This window comes from Lygodium microphyllum, chromosome 4, assembly GCF_053477565.2.
Source record: "Lygodium microphyllum isolate KBCC chromosome 4, Lygodium_microphyllum_v1.1.10, whole genome shotgun sequence".
Classification (NCBI taxonomy): domain Eukaryota; kingdom Viridiplantae; phylum Streptophyta; class Polypodiopsida; order Schizaeales; family Lygodiaceae; genus Lygodium; species Lygodium microphyllum.
This window is the reverse complement of record NC_141138.1, coordinates 122,166,686-122,185,763: the sequence shown is the minus strand read 5'-3', so window position 1 is coordinate 122,185,763 and position 19,078 is coordinate 122,166,686. Positions and strand designations below refer to the sequence as shown.

The window sequence follows — 19,078 nt, the reverse complement described above, 5'->3', positions numbered from 1 at the left end:
TGGCCAAGGTCATCCATTTGGCCATAAATGTCAGTGGTGACACTGGAGAAGTAGCGTTTAATGGTACCTAACGCAAATCTGATGGTCAAAGATGGCACATAAACACTCGAAAATGGAAGTTGCCTAGTGAATTTAATTATTGGCCAATCATATTATTTTTCAGGACACCAAAAAATGCTAAAAATTAATATTTAACTATAAAAAATGCTAGAAAACCCATTTAGGAAGGCTGCTACTTGTCAAAAATGCCCATGCAAGACTGAAAAGAGTCTTTAGAGATTGGAGAGATGCATTTTTATAAATTCAATCTGCAAGAGAGAGGGAGGAGAGGTTGCTGGTCTAATTTGCAGCCATTGGAGGACCTTATGAGACAGCCAAGGGTAAGAGAAAAACAATCAACAGGCTGACAGCATCTACAAGCTATTGAGATGGGGTAACAGTAGTAAATGACTGATTTTCTTCAGTTCTTTGCATCTACAAGCTGTTGTGGCAAGGCAGCAACTGCATTTGACTAATTTTCAATCATTCTTCGTAACAAAACTTTAAATTTTCTCTCTCTACAGCTTTCTCTCTTATCTTCCAACCATTTCGCAGCCTTGCTCCAAAGATTTCAGCATTTGGACCCTTGGAGGCAGAGAAATTGCAAATTTCTTTATTATAAACCCTAATTTACAACAAAAATTAGGGTTTAGCAGAGTGCAAAAAATTGGAAGCCCCAAGACTTGGATTCAACAAGGCTAAATGTAAATTTCACCTGAATTCGGGTGGAGGACTAGCCAACCATTGAATTTGGGGCATTTTCATTGTCTATGAAGTGGGTGAAGACCAATTAAGTACTCGAATCAAGGGGCAAAATAGATTTGGACAGCAAAGGGAGTTGAAAAACCAAAAGGGATTCTCTCTTTTCTTCAATAAAGCTAAAGAAATACCGAAAGGGACGCCAATTTTGGGGCCAATCGAGTACGCATTGTCTAAGATCAGTAGGTAAATTTGTATTTTCAGATTTGCATTTATTATTTGTTGTTGTAATTAAGTTGTAATCATGGATTTACCACCCTATTCGAGAAGGAAGGTTGGTTACATGGTTCCATTGTCGAGATACCGTCAAATCCTTTGAATTAGTGGGCCCATGGTACTTGATTGCAACTTAAGACTATTGCATTATTGTTGAAATTGTTCTCAACAGTGAATTACAGCAAGCATGTCTTCACATGGTGGTTCGGGATCAAGTGGAGAGGATGCATCACTCCCTGGTCAATCGTGTGGTGAATGAGAAAATACAATGACTAATGTTGGGCATGGTTCTCAACATGGATAGCATGCTAAAAATGTGGGAAATGACCCAAACGTTGGTACTTCAATGCATAAAGAGGTTGATGACCGACAAGGGACTTAAGAATTTAATGATAACTTCAAGGTTTGAATGCGTATAACAACAAATATTTTTATTGAATTGACAAAGGATCCCCATTTTACTCGATTCTTGAATGCCCTAAAGAAGAACAACAAAGGCAAAGAGAAAAAGACACCTACAACTTCAAGACAGCCACAAGAACCGAAGGAAATGCCTAAGCCTTCTTAGAAGAGCCCAAAATGCTTGATGAGCACAAATAACTGGTATCCGTGGGGCAACAAGTGCAAATGCATGGCCAACTTGGTAGTGCCAATCCATGGGAACACATGCAACAAGGCAATTATGCACATGCAAGCATGGGATAGCAAGAAAACTTTGATGGTGCTACCATTTTTCATGCTTTGATTGGACAAGCACCGCATACGGGAATGTATGCCACAAATCCCTATGGTATGCAACACCCAATGCATGGCTCACAACATCCAATGTATCCGGTTAATGCAAGTGGCATGTCTAATCCCATGTATGGCAGCATAAGCATGATGCTTGATGCACAAAGCAAACCATATGGATATGTATTGGCACCCCCAGGGACTGTTGGAGCACAAGGATTTGGTGTTGGTCATGTCAGTGCTTCAAATAGTGCTAGTTTTTATGCAAATACAGCCAATGCACCCTTTTTGCAACATCCCATTTATGATCATTTGACTCCCATAGGTCCGCCGAAGGACTATGATGAAGGTGACAAAAGTGTGAAGTTTGAGCCTTTCAGAGGTGCACAAGATAGGCTGAACGTACTTGTTTTTATTCAGTAATTTGATGCAACCTATTCTAGAGGCAACTTCACAGAGGCATCTAAGATACACAAGGCAACCACATTTTTTTACAAGAAATGCATTGCAGTGGTGGTCTACACTTCTTATTCAAGGGAAGTTACCTACCACTTGGATCCAGTTCAAGCAAATGCCTGCTTTAAATTGGTTGACAAGTACCTTTCGATCAGTATAATAAGAAGTTTTGGGATGCATTGTTGCTAGTTACTTCTTATCGCACAATCGCCCTCCATGAGCAGGTGAAGAAGTATATTTGTTGTTTGCCAAAGGAATCAAGGATTTTTGCATTAAGTCCACTATTTCCAACGTGTCTCAGCTTATAGAAATTGCTACTACAACCAACACATTGTCGCGTGAAAGGATGCAAGATTCCATGATGACGATGCCAAGTCACATGTCAAAGAGGCAAAGGCTGAGAAAAAGAGTAAATCTGAAAATAAAGCTGAAAATCAAGGCAGATCTAAAAAATAGGGTTGGAAAGAGGAACAGATCGCAGAGAAAGAGTAGGAAAAGTGATGCACTGTCACGTAAACCTCAATTGTCGACTGTCATTATGGTTTATCACACTGAATTGGATGCCATGAAAGAGCAATATATTGCTAATTCAAACTTTACTAATGTTTATGATCAGCTTTGCAATGGCCAAAGGCATGGACACTGTGTAAGAGAAGGATTTCTAATGATGTATAAATGATTGTGTGTCACAAAGCAATTAAGGCCTAGTGTTATCACTGAAAGTCATGATCCTCCGTATGTAGGACACAGAGGTATTGATACCATAGTCAAGGCAGTGGAGCATTTCTTTTATTAGCTAACTTTGAGGTATGATGTAGAACAATTTGTTAAGACATGCATCGTATGCCAAAAGGTAAAGCATGATAGACAAAAGATGTCGGGTTTCTTGCAGGTCTTGCATGTTCCAAATAGGCCTTGGCAGGGCATTACAATGGACTTTATTTTTTAGCTTCCTAAGATACCTACAGGGAATGATAGGATATGGACTATCATTTGCAGGTTTAGCAAACAAGACCATTTCATTCCGATGAGAAAGAAAATAAAGACTAATCATATGGCACGATTGTTTTTACAGCACATCTTTAAGTATCATGGTATGCCGGAGTCGATCATTAGTGATCGAAACCCCTGGATGACCTGTTTATTTTGGAAGGGTTTATTTGAGAATATGGATACCACACTTAAATTCTTATCATCGTTCCATCCGCAAACTGATGGTTAGTCTGAGGAAGCAAATTCCGCACTGTTAGATCTTTTAAGGTGATATGTTTCAAACCACAAGACATAGTGGGAGCAGTATTTGCGCTTGGTTGAGTTTGCTTACAACACGGTACATAGTTCTACAAGCAAAACTCAATTTGAGGTGGTTGAGGGTGGCAAGAAGGTAGCACCTATTCTGCAAAATAAGGATAAGATCTTTGAGGCTCATTGTTATGTGGAAAACTTGGATGTAGCATATGCAAAGATAAACTATGCACTTTTGAGATCACAAGAAAAGCAAAAGAGAGCAGTTAATCGCCACAAACGTGCTTTGCAATTTGCAAAGGATGATTATGTATTGTTGTGTTTTGAAAAGGCAAGGTTGAAAAAGATAAAAGAAAGAGAAAGATTGTATCCAAAGTTGAATATGAGATACTATGGGCCCCTTCCAAGTGTTGGAGAAGATCAATGACGTGGCATATCGATTGAAATTGCCTTCACATTGGCAGATACACAATGCCTTTCATGTCAGTTTGTTAAGGCCTTTTCATGGTGATGTGCCGAAGGATATGTCTGCTGAAATTCAATCTAAGGTTGAGGACCTAGATGAGATTTTGATATCTGAGCAGATTTTGGCACATAAAGAAATGCTATGGTTTGGTTTTGCCAAATGAGTTGAGCTCATGAGAAATACACGGCACATGATAATCTAACAATGTTTTTGAGATTCTTTGTGAGTCTTATGATATGTTATGTTGGCTTGTAATTTTCAACATATGTTGTAAATATGAAATGGTTAAACAGCAGTGCGCAATGTTGTATTGACTATGATGCCCTATGAAAAATTTCAATGTAGTACTTTGCTTTTGATACATTTAGCAATGCAATCGAGGACGATTGCAAGGATTTCAAGGGAGGAGGGCTATCACAAGTACATATATTTTTGAAATCTCACTTAATATGTTGATTAATTTTTAATCACATGGTTAAGTAAACGTTGCACACGTGAGATGTAACTAGGATTAGAGTAAATTTAAAAGCCCGTGACTCCAAAAAATCACGAGATGTCAAAGAAAAATGTTGCTATAAGTTATGTCGCATATGTACTTGGTAGTATTTGGTGTCAATTGTTGGTATAGATCATCCATTTGGCCATAAGCGTCAGTTGGTGATACTAAAGAAGTGGCGTTTAATTGTATCTAATGTCAATCTGATGGTCAAAGAGATGGTGCAGACATACTCGAAAATAAAAGTTACCTAGCAAATTTAAGTATTGGCTAGTCAAATTACTTTTTAGGACACCAAAATAATTATTAGATTAATTTTTAATATTTTAAAGACTGAAAGTTAATATTTAATTATGAAAAAATCTAAAAAAACCATTTGAAAAGGCTGTCACTTGTCAACAAGGGGATGAAAAGACATTTTTATAAATTCAGCCAACAAGAGAGGAAGGAGAGACTACTAGTCTGATTTGCAACCATTTGAGGATCTTCTAAGGCAACCAAGGACAAGAGAAAACCAATCAACAATAACTGACAACATCTACAAGCTGTTGAGATGAGGCAACAGTAGTAAATGACTAATTTTCTTTAGTTATTTACATCTACAAGCTATTGTGATAGGGCAACATCTGCATTTGACTAATTTTCAATCATTCTTCGCGACAAAACTCTGAATTTCTCTCTATAATCATTTCGCAGCCTTTCTTCAAAGATCTCAGCATTTGGACCATTGAAGGCTGAGAAATTGCAAATTTCTCTGCTATAAATTCTAATTTACAACAAAAATTAGAATTTAGAAATAGCCTTGAAAAGCCTGCCAAAAATTGAAAGCTCTAAGACTTAGATTCAACAAGACTGAAGGTAAATTTTAGCTAAATTCAAGTGGAAAACTAGCCAACCATTGAATTTGGGACATATACATCGTCTATGAAGTGGGTGAAGACCAATTAAGTGCCCGAATCAAGGGGCAAAATAGATTGAAGACTTGCTGGTCACTTTGAACAAGGGGATTTAAAATACCGAAAGGAGCGTCAATTTTGGAACCAATCAGATATGCATAATCCAAGATCAGTATGTAAATTTATATTTTCAAATTTACATTTATTGTTTGATACTATAATTAAGTTGTAATCAAGGATTTACCACCCTATCCGAGGAGGAAGATTGATTACACCTAATCTCAACCCCTTCAAAAAACTTTTAAGTCAAATAAACAATCACAATCCCACTGGTTCTCTTGTACCTTAACTTATTGTTCACCAATGATATCAGTGTTCTCTCTTTTCAAGATACAAAAACTTGCATATTCCTTGAAGGAACAAAGACCCTAGATATTCCAAGCATGTATTCTTACCTTCGAAGATTATATATGATACTCATCAATGAGGTTATCAACTTGCATGGCTCCACAAATATTCCAATCAACCAATGATTTCCCAACAAGCTTCTTGCAATATATCTTTAGCTTGCTTTGTTTGTTGACCACCTTAGTTTTCCCTTTGTCAAATGGATTGTTCTCCTCCCTTAAGTGCCATGGGAAGAGGCCTCCTCTCGTCGTTGCTTACACATCAACTATCCTTTAGCCTTGCAAACTCTAGTAGAGCCGTCCACATCCTTCTTAGCCCCAACCTTGTTATGGGATTCACATTGTTGATGCACACATTTGAACAATCGACTTCAATTTCTTAGGCCCATTAATTTGCGTGCCCTACTTCCCTACATACACCTTTGCCTAGAACCTCTACACACGTAGCATGAATCACAAAACCTCATTATAGAGCTCAATGTCATTTGCATCAAGAACCTCCAAAACTTTGGGGGGGTCTTGGCAATAGCCCAAAGAATCCATGCTTGTTTTTTATATTGTGATGGTACAGGCTATACACATGGAAGGATGTCCCTCATCATTGGCCAATGTGCAGATGGTACAAAACGAACATTTAATAGAGCTGATTAACGTGATAAGACTACTAAACAGCAACCTACCTTAGGTAGTAAAGGAAGATTCACCAAGCTTTGAAGCACAATTTGGGAAGCCATTGTCTATGCTATCTGGGGGCTACGAAACAGATTGGTTATTGGTTCTCTCCCACTTTGCGTGGTTCATCATGCTGACAGATTTGAGGCTGGCAATTTAAGTGATTCTAAGGCTATATAAAGCTATTTCTTCTCCAATCTAAGATGTAATGCTTCTACAAATTAATGTGACTCTAAAGAGAATGTTCTAATAATATAATAGCATTGCCAACAAAGGGCCAGATGATTCACTGGTTACCCATATGTACATGTGTTCACAGTAACCAATGATAATAAGAGTGAAGTGATATTCAAGCAATGAATTATGGTTTACATTTACTAGATTATAATACACTTGAATTGATTGTGTAAACGAATGAAGATACAATAGTTGAGTGTTCTGCATTCCACGTAACCTTGCAATCTGAACTGTAGATCACCGTCTCTTTGCTTGCCATTGATTATCGGAGTGCCTAAAGTGTTATTATCATGCTTAACTAAATCATGTGCATTAGCCTGTTGAGTGATACGTTGGCCTGTTCAGCATGCATGTATAGGGAGTCATTCAAGTTTAAACAGTGCTCACTGAACATTTCTGAAAAAATGGCATGCACAAAGAAATAGAAAATTTGACACAAACTCAAGAGTCCCAAACTAGCATCATGCAGTACAGATATCAAAGCACATCTGCACAGAAGCTGTTCTGTGATGTCAAATTATAGAAAAGAGGAAAGTATAGGCAAGAACTAATTAATGACACTGTATAATGTACAAAGAGATGAATAATGGGTTATAAAAACTCATAAATATCAGGCAAAAAGCCTGATATCAACATATGCTATTCATCCACCTCTTTAGCAGCTGCTAACCAGTCAAGCTGCATGAGCACAAATAAGTTAGAGAGAGAGAGAGAGAGAGAGAGAGAGAGTGTGTGTGTGTGTGTGTGTGTGTGTGCATGCATGCCCACACCCGTGTGTGTGTGTTGTTTGCAATACAATAGATATGTTACCTTCCATGCATACATGATGAAAAAGGCCACAACATCTGCAGCCCAAACAGCAGCAAAAGACTTCCAAAAGATTGGTAGAAGCACATTGATAAGGGGAATGCCGACAAAAAGGTAATTAAGAGCATCTTTCTCTTTATTGGAGCAGTCTCGAGCTCGTAGAGAAGGAATGGCTGCCATATGCAATAGAATAATGAGGAAAGAATCAAGCACATCAGACGGAACAAGATATCTTTTAAAGTTTTCAGAAACTTCCTTAGCACCACCACCAATGAGTCATGAGTGGAGGATGAGAACAAGAGAACATAAGAGAAGTGAGAATTGAGAACTGAACACTTTCACAAACCTCCTCAAAAATGGGCTCAACAAGTTAAGCTTGTTGACCAGCCATGTCAAGCATGTCTAAGTAGTTGCCTGAATGGAACCCACAAAATAAGAGCCAGAGTGCTACCACATGCTTATCAGGAATCATCTTATGCCCTCCATTATTTCTCATTCAGCAGATGAGCCAGCATGCGGACAGCATCAGTTCTGTATAATACTATGTCACAAATCAGGCTTTATGTTCATAGCTTGGATACACATTGACTGTCTCAAGTGGCGCCCAGACTCCTCAGGTGCATTTAATATAGGAGCCTTGATACTTAGGTGCATTTTATATTTGAGTTTTGGGGATGTTTAATGAGTGGAAAAAGGGTGATTGATGTTATTTAACCCTATGTTGTTTAACACATTTGTCCTACCATGTGAAATAAATACCAATAAATATGAATAATGTCTTTTTGGGGCTGTTGATGGAGACTAAATTTATTTATTTTTTTGCAACTAAAATGTGACTGATTATATTACTCAAAAAAACTGATTACAATGGGGTGCTCATGCTCGACAGACTAGCTGGAGCTGATGCAAAGTCACAACTACATCCTGTATACAAGCCTCTCAAGGCGGTCTGGGGAAAAGAAGCCATTTTTGGGGGCAAAGGGGAAGGAGGGGGGGGGGGGGGGGGGGGGGGGGTTTTGATATATCACCAAATGGGGCTGCTTGCCTGCATCATGAAAAACAGGTCCTGGCAGCCCCAAGTGCGCATCAAATGACAATGGAGCTCCTAACTCACCCTGCACCTAGGGCTACTTGCTTGCATCATGAAGAACAGGTCCTGGCCGCCCCAAGTGTGCATAAAATGACAACGGAGCTCCTGACTCGCCTTGCACCTAGTCCCATCGGCCGCACAGGGAGTGAGCACCATGCCCATACCCAAATTTGGATCCACAATGCACAGTTTCCACGTGCATAGTGGGCACTCTGGGATTAATTCCCCAATTTACTCCACTCCTCCACCCTACCCACATTTCCCATCCTACAGCACTATCATTCCTATTCCTGAGGCCAAGAATGCCTTTTCGAATAAGACTTATTTTAACAAGTCAAAATTCACCACTTGGTCAAACTTCATGCAACAAGTGTTTGAATCTCGAGGACTTCAAAACCTCATCATTGGTCTAGAGTCATGCCAAATCCTCGATTAGATCACCATAAGCATGTCCATTAATGAAGAGTTCACAATGTCATAGCCAATGTTGAATTAATGCAAGGGTTACTTCCTAAGTTCCATTCTCGATCACAGCATTTTCCCCTTGCATCTGAGCATTGGAGTCATCTCATTGACCGCTATGTGGCCCATGATCGCACTCCACCTATCAATCTCAACTTTGAGCTTTAGATGTTTTCCATTAAGAAAGGAGATAATCTAAAAGCTAGGTTGGCCAAATATCAGTGGTTACTCACTAAGTTTGCCACTACTGACTCCCCAAAGTTAGATGACAATCAAGTTATATTATTTTTGAATAAGCTGCTTGGAAAATACTTCCATTTCATTCAGCACATTATCTCATTGCCCTAATTTCCATCCTTCTATGAGTTTGAGTCTCAGTTCATGCATTATCTGAGGCTGCACGATCAAGTCCACAAGAAGTCCTCCATATACTCTTATTCAAACAGGGGCCTAGCTGCCTCTTCTTCACATAGAAAAACTAGAGGTGGCAAGAACTCACAAGATGCCAAGGCAAGTCAAAATAAGGGTGACCCCCTTTCTCCGACAGAACCAAAGAAAAAAAACCCATCTAGCAACAACTTCCCAAGGAAAATAGATTTTGCATACGCTGGTAGAGATCGGGCCATGTGGACGAGGAGTGTCGTACGAAAGCCAAAGGTCTTCCTCCTAAGAAACCTCCACAAACCGCTATGACTATCTCCACTCCTGCTAAACAGTCCAATGAAGCTATGCCTCCTACTGCTGCCCCATTTGCTTCATCTACCCCAATAGTTGTTTGATATGTCACACACGAACAACCTCAATAGCCTATATCTTTCAATACCCCTAAAAGATTAGCAGATTGGTCTACTAGCTCCCCACCCATTACACTCTTTGCATCCATTCCTATAAGTCATCCTCTACACCTTCATCTAGAACCACTTATCCACCTTGTCAAGCGTTTCATTGGTAGAGACCTGTTGATGGGCATATGCGATGGTGACTCCATCTTCAATCTTTCCTTCTTTAGTCTTCCATTGCATGCTCACACATACACTCTCATTACATTGTTCTTTCATTTAGCTTTACTTTTATGTTTTATTTTGCTTTTGAGCATCTCGCTACTGACCTCTATTTTGCAGACTCTTATCTCTTGCAAGGTTTTCTATTTCAATATAGCACTAACATGCAAGTTTGCACCAGTTCTTCCTAAGCTAGAGATATGGGATACACACCATTCCTTTTATGGTTTTATCATCCTAGGTGATTTGCTCTTCTACCAACATGAAGGCTTCCTCTCCCAAGGTGGAATTTGCAACATCTCTCTTTATGCCATCATGGCAATGACTTCTATCTTGCTCTTCTAGTTGGGGGTGCTTCATCCTCATCTTCATCTTAATCATTATGGTTCTCAACACCACATGAAGACCGACATTATGCTCCTCTTTCTCCTTCGACATCAACATCCAAGGTCGAGAGGGACTTCCTTTCATGGTATTTTACAAGATTCGACATTTGTCTTCGACATCGACCTCTCAACCCCCCCCCTGGGTCCTATAATACCTTCTCCTTTGAATTGCATGATTTCATTATCTTTGTAAAGGGCGATTAGACAAGTGAACAACTTTCCCACGAGATACATTGCCCAAGTGGCACTTACTGCATGCACATTCTCATTATGTAATACACTCCTCTATGCATCTCATTGTGCAAAGCACACCTACGCAGATCCTAAGCTATCTCCACATGTGATTCCTCACCGCCTTACCACCACCTTACTCCATCACCCTTTCCTCGTAATCATTACCTTTGAGCGGTTGGGTTTGCTCATTGTTTTATGATGTATTAGATCTAACCATTTCTTTTGATTCTCTCTATGGGGCATAATTATTTGAAAGGCCGCAAACCATATCAACCAAAAAAAAAAAACATTGTGGTTCCATCCGTCTTTGCAAGACTTGGTAAGCTGCTAGGCAGCCAACACCACTCTTTGTCCGATACACTATCCTCTCTAGGGTGACTACTTGGACTCCCTTGATAAGATAACCATCACCTCTATAGTTTTGGTAGGCCGCTGGGCAGCCAATGTATACCTTTTGTCCAATGCCCCAACTACTTTGAGATGGGATACCTTGGGGTAAAAATGGGCTTGAGCCTTTCTTCTAGTCCCTTCTTAGTTCTAGTTTTGGGCCTAAAAGAGTATGTTGGGCTAAAAATTCATTACCCAATGATTAGCTCTTTAAAATAGCCCCAAAACAGCAAATTACCAAAAGTTTCATTAAACAAAAAGCGGTTCTAGAGAGTTTGTGTTCCACATGCAAAACCCTAATTTGGGAGGATCCTTCCACATTTACGAATAAACAGGATACCCACCATTAAGCCCTATCCTTGTCTTGCGAATTTCAACTACCATCAGTCTCTCTTCCACTAGCTCTCCAACTCCAGTGATTATTGCTACATGGCCTACAGTTGTCACCCAACCTCTTACTGTTGCCAATGATTAACTTTCATCATCTTTATCAAGTGTTATTTTTATGTTTTTAGCATTTTTTTTCATTAACATCTACTCCAACTAGTGATTATTACACTCAGGATCCGTCTCTGATAGACAACACACATCAACATCTCTCTCAATCCACTCCCATGAGAGCCACCGGCTATTGGATAGCTTTGTCTTCAGCATTCTATCACCATAATGAGAAATGAACTTATGAACTTAATGATTTAATTAAACTTCATGAAGATTTTTAATTAACATGAACTTTAATTCTGGTACCCCTAGCTCTTGGCATGGTGACCATTGCACCAACAATGAAGAATTTGACACTAGAGCATGTAGTAGAAAAGTGTGTGGACTATGTGGTACATAGCTAGGACTAAAGGAACAAGGTATAACATGAAACTTTCATTAAATTAAAAGTTTGCACTTAAAATTGAGTTACATTGGAAGTTTTGCCCAATAAGCAACTCGCTTAGGACACTTAAGTTATTAAGCAAGCCCTGCGCTAAAGTTTTGCCCAATGAGCATCTCACATATTATTAATTATTAAGTCATTAATTACCCTTAATCAAAAATATAATATAATTAAGAAGCAATCGATTACTCATTTGAAAGCTTATCTTGGATATTTCGGTCTTTTTTTCTCTCATTTGAAAAAACCCAAGTTTGGAGACAACCACTATTCTCTTTCTTGCTACAAAAAATTACAAATTTCAACCATAGAATGAGCTTATAGCATAGATGTGTGTGGAAAATAACCCATTTTTCTCCACTTGGTATGGGGATTTCCTTGGATAGCCTCATAACTTCATATTTAACAAGATAAACTGTTGTTTTTTAGCTAAATATCAAAAAAAACAGGTTATGATGACACTATGGACTGAGATCCTCTCTTCTTCAAGATCTCAAGCCTTAAACCCCCCCGTTTGTGAGAGAAACAACATGGAACTACATAGAGAGAGAGAAAGAGAGAGAGAGTCGAGATTCGATACTGGGTTTCTCTGTCTTCGTTGAGAGTGTGTGTTATACAGGAGAACTATCTCAATAAATGCTCTACAAAATTGAATTCAAATGTTTATTGTATTAGGGTTTGGTAGATTGAAGTGTTCATTCGTAGTTTTGAATACTCTACCGCTGGTTAAAGAGCCACAATGAAGGTGTCAAGGCCACGGAAAGTTTTCATCGATGGCGTTCCATGAATTATTGTTGTACACCTGTGAATCAATTATATCAAGAGAAATCACTGAAATACAACCATTTGTAACCAATTTCGTGTATATTTGAGTCATCTAAAGAAATACCAAAAGGGGCGACAAGTTTTAGAGCCAACAAGTGTCAATGTGTGGTGCACGAGCACTCTAGCTGCAATTGTGTGTGGAGTTTCTTGCTGAATTTAATGTGAAGCTGAAAAAGTGTTTGCTAAAATGTGGTTTATTGCCCTTTGGACTTCCAAAGGCCGGTTTCATGGTTCCATTGCCGAGACATCACCAACTTTCTCAAGGAGGTGAGCTTGTGGTCGTCTCAAGAAGCAAACACATGCATTTTGGCTTGCTATCATTCAGTTACAACAAGGTTTATACTCGCTGAAAACAATGTACAGCAAGGGACAAATGGGAAAAGATGTCACACAACACTAGTAGTAGGAGTCAGAAACAGGAATCCCCTCTTGAAAGACACTCAACACATGGTTTTGAGTCTCCAAATGCTGAAAATGCTTTAGGACAACAAGCAATAAATGTGATCAATGAGCATGGAGCTCAATCACATGTAATTCCGCAAGTCCAAGGTGCTCATGAAGCAAATGCAATGTTTAGCAAGTGTTGTAATGAACTTGCAACAGTTAATTCAACAATCTCAATTTGTTGAATTTATGCACTTAATTCCTAATGTTAAAGGGAAAAAAGTTGCTTCGCATTCTAAATAGCCAAGTGAGGCTCATGGGCAAACTTTTCAGCCAAATATATTGCATGTGCCGGCACCTATAATGCCAAATGTGCAAGGAACTCCAGTTCAGCAACATGATCATCCATTAGGAAATAACGTACACCATATTCCTCGTGGACAGCAAATAATTTTTCCACCATCTATGCATCTAGGTTATTTTGGGGGTGGATTGGTGTTTCATGCTATGAATGCCATTGCACCCACCTATGTTGGCATGCAAAATGCAACTGGTTTTCAACCACCTATGTAAGGTGTTTAGGGGAACTATCATGGGGAAATGCAGCCCCAAATGCACACTAGCATGTATGGTAAATATTGGTATGCAGCCAAGTATGCAAACTCCAATGTTTGGTCAATTGGGAGCCACTATTGGGCACATGTCAAATGCAAAAGCAGCAATGGCATCACCGGGACCACCGTTTTTGCGGCCACCCGTGTATGATAACTTGACACCTTTGGGTAAAGTTAAAGACTACAAAGAAGGCGGGACAACAATCAGATTTGAAACATTTAATGGTATGTAGGATAGATTGAAGGCTTTGACCTTCATTCAACAATTTGATGCAGCCTACTTTGAGGGCAGTTTTCCAAGCCTTCAAAAGTGCGTAAGGCAACCACTTTCTTTTAAAAGAAATGCACTTCAATGATAGACAACCCTTTTGATGCAAGGCAAGGCACCTGCAACTTGGGTGCCATTCAAACAAGTTTTCTCTTCTCAATAGCTCGCAAACACTTTTGAAACGGATGTGACAACAACTTGGTACAAATTGCACACAATTCATTGTGCTGATTTGGAAGAGTATACAAACAAATTCTAAGCAGCGTTGTTGTTAGTTAGCTCTTTTCGTGATTCATAATGCCTAAGCAAATAGAGACCTACTATTGTGGTCTACCCAAAGAAATCCCTAAATATTGCACCAAGACAAAAGTGACCAGCGTGGCACAATTGACTGAAAATGTAAATACAGCTTAAGCATTGATGAAGAGACATGTCATAGGATTTAAGGGCAACAAAGATGCTTCAAAGCACAATGTTGAAAATAAGAGCAACAAGACTGAATTTTTGGGCAACAAGTTTATATCCTTAAAAAAGGATCAACATGTTGAAAATTAGTCAAAGTCGTTTTTTCAAAAAGACAGACAAGGCAAAAGGTCATTTGCTAGTGCAAAGAAAGCTGCTAAAAGAAAGGCATTGTATGACACAAACAAATGCTATGTTTGTGAACAAGAAGGGCATTTAGCACGTGAATGCCCAAAACTCAAGTCTAAAAACCATGCAAATAACAATAAGGATCAAAAAGGCAAGAAGCATAAAACTTCTATTGAATTGGTATCCGATCTTGTTGGTGAGCAACCCAACATGGATGCTTCAAAGCTATGCCATGCATGGGGCAATGTGAGGGATCAGCATGCGCTAGTTTTCTTTGATGCAGGAGATCGTGCCAACTTCATTTCCCCAAAATTGGCGGTCAAGTTGGGCATTAGAGATGACGAAATGAGTCCCATGGGTGAGGCTAGTTTGGCTTGTCCTGATCATGCAGAGTCAATCATCCCTATCATTAAAAAACTCCGAATTCATTTGCAATCATATGTGGATAGTGAGGATTTTCACACTATGCCATTCCAAGGCTGATTGATGTATATAATAGGACAATTGCTCTCACTCATAAAGGAAGGCAACATGTTATTGATGTAAAGTTGAAGGAATAGTCTACTCCTCGTCTACTTCTACAATTTCTTCAATAATGAAAAATCATATTTTCGCGTACTAAGTTTTTGCAAAAGATGTAGCACAAATGATGCTAAGTCTAATGTTTCAAAGCTGAATAATGAGCGGATAGAATTCTTAAAAGAATTCCAAAATTATTTTTCTCCCACCCTACTTGGAGAATTACCACTGGGAAGGCCAGAGGATCATTCTATTGATCTTGTGCCTACTACTACGCCTCCAAACACGCCACCCTATAGAGTGAGTGCCTTTGCTCACCTATACTCCTTGCGCAGAAAAAGCATGGTTCATAGCAAATGTGTATTGATTACTGCACAAAAACACCATTACAAATAGATTCCCTATACCAAGGATTGATGATAACCTTGATCGGCTAGAAAGAAGTGCAATCTTTAGCATAATAGACCTTAAAAAGTGGGTATCATCAAATACGTATAAGGCCAAAAGATGTGCAAAAGACAACCTTTAGGACCACTTTTGGATTATATGAGTTCTTGGTCTTGACCACTTTTGGATTATATGAGTTCTTGGTCTTGCCATTTGGGCTTACAAGTACACTTGTGACGTTTAATCGCACAACGGAACGATTTTTTCCACCCTACAAATCTTTCATTGACACATTCTTTGATGACATCATAGCCTTTTCAAAGAATGAGACGGAACATCGGATGCATTTGATTGTGTTGTTTAAGGAACTTAGAAAACACAAGCTGGTTATTAATGCAAAAAAGAGTGAATTCTTCCATGTTAGAGATTCACTTCTTGGGCATATTGTCTCAAAAGATGGTGTTAGAACATATCCTGCAACAGTGAAAGCAATACGCAACTAGCCTCAATTGAGAAACTTGCATGATGTACACAACATTTTGGGGTTGTGTTCTTACTATAGAAGGTTCATACTGTGAGAGTGCGCAGCGAAAGAAGAACACGAACACAGAGGAGAGGAGAGAGGAAGCAGAGAATGAAGGAAGAAAGTCTGCACTGACTGAGATGAATGCTGAATACACTGGAACGGACAGAACAGTCCCTGCACGCAGCCCGGAGCGTCAGTGAGGGAACCAGGACAGACTGGAAGCAGAGGCAGCACCAATGCCGGAGACGGAGACGGAGGGAGCAGTGCTGTACCTGCAGAGCATGAATACTGGACTGACTGGGGGGGGCTGCTATAAATAGCCCCCAGCCAGAAAACTGGCCGACCAGCTAAACTGGCCGACCTGGCCAGATCTGGCCGACTATGGCCAGATCTGGTCCGACTGACCAGAACTGGTCCGACTGCCCAAAATAATGGGCAGTCACCCCAAAAACAGCCCAGATCTGGGCTGTAAAATGCCCAAGGCTGCATGCTGACTAAAGCAGCCTAAAAACACACTGACAGAGCTCCTCTGTCTCCTGTCAGACTCTGACAGGAGCTCACAACCAGGAGATGACAGACTGAGACTGAATAAGAGCAGGCTAACACCCCCTCTCAACTCCTGGGAGAGTCTGAAGACCCAAGAACCGCATGTGATGAAGCAGAGAAGCCTGAGGCAACGGCTTCGTAAAGAGATCAGCTGCATTGGCTGCCGTAGGACAATAGACCACCACCAGCTCCGAATCCACGATCCGCTCTCGAACATAGTGATACTGAACCTCAATGTGCTTCGTACGAGCATGAAACACCGGGTTCTTGGCCAGAGCAAGAGCACTCTGGTTATCCACGCGCAGCTCCATAGGTCCGGTCTGGGAAAAGCCAATCTCCGCGAGTAAGCGACGGAGCCAAACGGCCTCCATAGCGGTCGAACATAGGGCCCGATACTCAGCCTCTGTAGAAGAAAGAGCCACAGTAGGCTGCTTCTTGCTGCTCCAAGAGACAGCACCAGATCCAAGGGTGAAAGCATAACCTGTAGTGGATCGTCGCGAATCCACATCACCTGCCCAATCAGAATCACTCCATCCAGAAAGGGTAATCCCATCTCCATACATGATCCCAAAGGATCAAGTCCCCTGCAAATAGCGAAGAACCCGCAAGGCCGCCTGCCAGTGATCCTGGGTAGGAGTCTGCATAAAGGAAGACAATAAAGCCACCACAAAGGAGATATCCGGCCGTGTGTGAAGCAGCCAGATAAGAGAGCCGACAAGGCACCTGTAACGGGTGGGATCGGTAAGAGGAACTCCAGTTGTCAAAAGCTTGGACTCAGGGTCCATAGGGCATGAGATAGGCCGACAATCAGCCATATCAAACTCCGAAAGAAGCTCGGAGATGTACCTGTGCTGCGAGATAAAAATGCCCTGTGCCATCTGATAGATCTCCAGACCTAGAAAGAAGTGAAGGATCAGGAGTTTGACATGAAGGATCCCTAGATCCGTCATGTCAAACTCCTGCTGTAGAATGGACCGTGTATGCTCCACCTGCTGAGTATCACTCCCTGTAATGATAAGATCATCCACATACAAGATGAGGAACACCGAAAGAGAATCCACAACCCGTAAGTAGAGGTTGGGATCATAAGCGGAGCGCGCAAAGCCACTCTGTAGAAAGAAGCAGTCAATCCGCTGGTACCAAGCACGAGGAGCCTGCTTTAGGCCATAAAGAGCCTTCCGCAGCCTGTAGACATGATCCTCCTTCCCCTGCACAAGAAAACCAGGAGGCTGTGAAACATAAATCTCCTCCTCAAGAACGCCATTCAGAAAAGCAGACTTGACGTCCATCTGATAGACAGGCCAACGGTGATGAGCAACAAGAGCCAAAAGCACTCGGATGGTGGACATCCTAGCTGTAGGAGCAAAAGTCTCAAAGTAATCCAACCCTGCACGCTGGGCAAAACCCTTGGCAACAAGCCTAGCTTTATGCTTGTCCAAGGAGCCATCTGCAAGATATTTGGTCTTAAAGACCCATTTCACACCAATCACCTTCCGTTTCGCGGGACGCGGTACAAGCTCCCACGTATGGTTTCGCTCGATGGAGTCGAGCTCGGCCTGCATAGCCTGTCTCCAAATATCATGTGCAAGAGCCTCCTCCACAGTGGAAGGCTCGGAATCCTGAAGAATCTGTGACATAAGAGCATAGTTCACACATAGTGAACTGTCCCGCTGGGCCTGTAAACGTACTGATCGACGTGGACCTGAAGAAGAAGCAGGAAAGTGAGTAACACCTGAATCCTGCATGAGCCGGCGATACCATAAAGGAATCCTGAGAGACTCCTGTGAGGGAGACTGGGGGGTCTCCGAAACCTGTAAAGCACCCAAATCGGAGAGGGACTCCCCCTCACCGAGTGAAGGTAAATCCTCCGCATCTGAAGAAGGCTGTATATCCCGTGAAGATCCCGAAGTGGCGGTAGAAGAGCTCGTAGAAGACGAAGGCACATCCACCAAAGGGGAAAGGGAAGCCGAAGGAGGAGGAATATGGGGGGTGCTAAGGGTGATCCTGGAAGGAAGTGAAGGGAGAGAAGGTGGGGGGGGGGGGGTCCGTCGAAGATAAAGAAACATCTGAAATAGAACCATCAATCGGATCCTCAGAGGCCGAAGCCTCATCAAAGATCACATCCCTGCTCACCTCAACCTGCCGAGTCGTCGGGTCGTAGAGCCAATATCCCTTCGTGGTCGTACTATAACCAACGAAGATAAACTTTCTCGACTTAGAGTCGAACTTCGTCTTCCTCTTTTTCTTGTCCACATGGACAAAAGCATCGCACCCAAAGATGAGAAAATGGGACACGGAAGGCTTCTTTCCAAAGAAAGCCTCATATGGAGTCATGTCCTGTAACGCCGAAGTCGGAGAGCGGTTGCGTATATGCACCGCTGTAGCCACCGCCTCACCCCAAAGGAAATGAGGAAGACTCCTATGCTCCAGCATAGATCGGGCCATCTCAATCATGGTCCGATTCGCACGCTCCACCACACCATTCTCTGATGGTGTGTTCGTATGGGAATACTCCACCCGAATACCATGATCCCTGCAAAACTGAGA

The 19,078-nt window shown here is 41.1% G+C and overlaps 1 protein-coding gene across 1 annotated transcript in view; it reads right to left on the bottom strand.

Moving 5' to 3' along the window:
• Window positions 1-7,033: 7,033 nt before the first annotated feature.
• The window catches only part of RPH1 (resistance to phytophthora 1), a 47,198-nt gene continuing 35,153 nt past the window's right edge, over window positions 7,034-19,078 (bottom strand). Inside the window, exons 3-4 of the mRNA XM_087676504.1 lie at window positions 7,432-7,601; window positions 7,034-7,299 (exon numbers count right to left, since the gene is read on the bottom strand). Coding sequence (XP_087532630.1) covers window positions 7,261-7,299; window positions 7,432-7,601 — 209 coding nt within the window. The 3' untranslated portion in view covers window positions 7,034-7,260. The remainder of the gene's footprint in view (window positions 7,300-7,431; window positions 7,602-19,078) is intronic.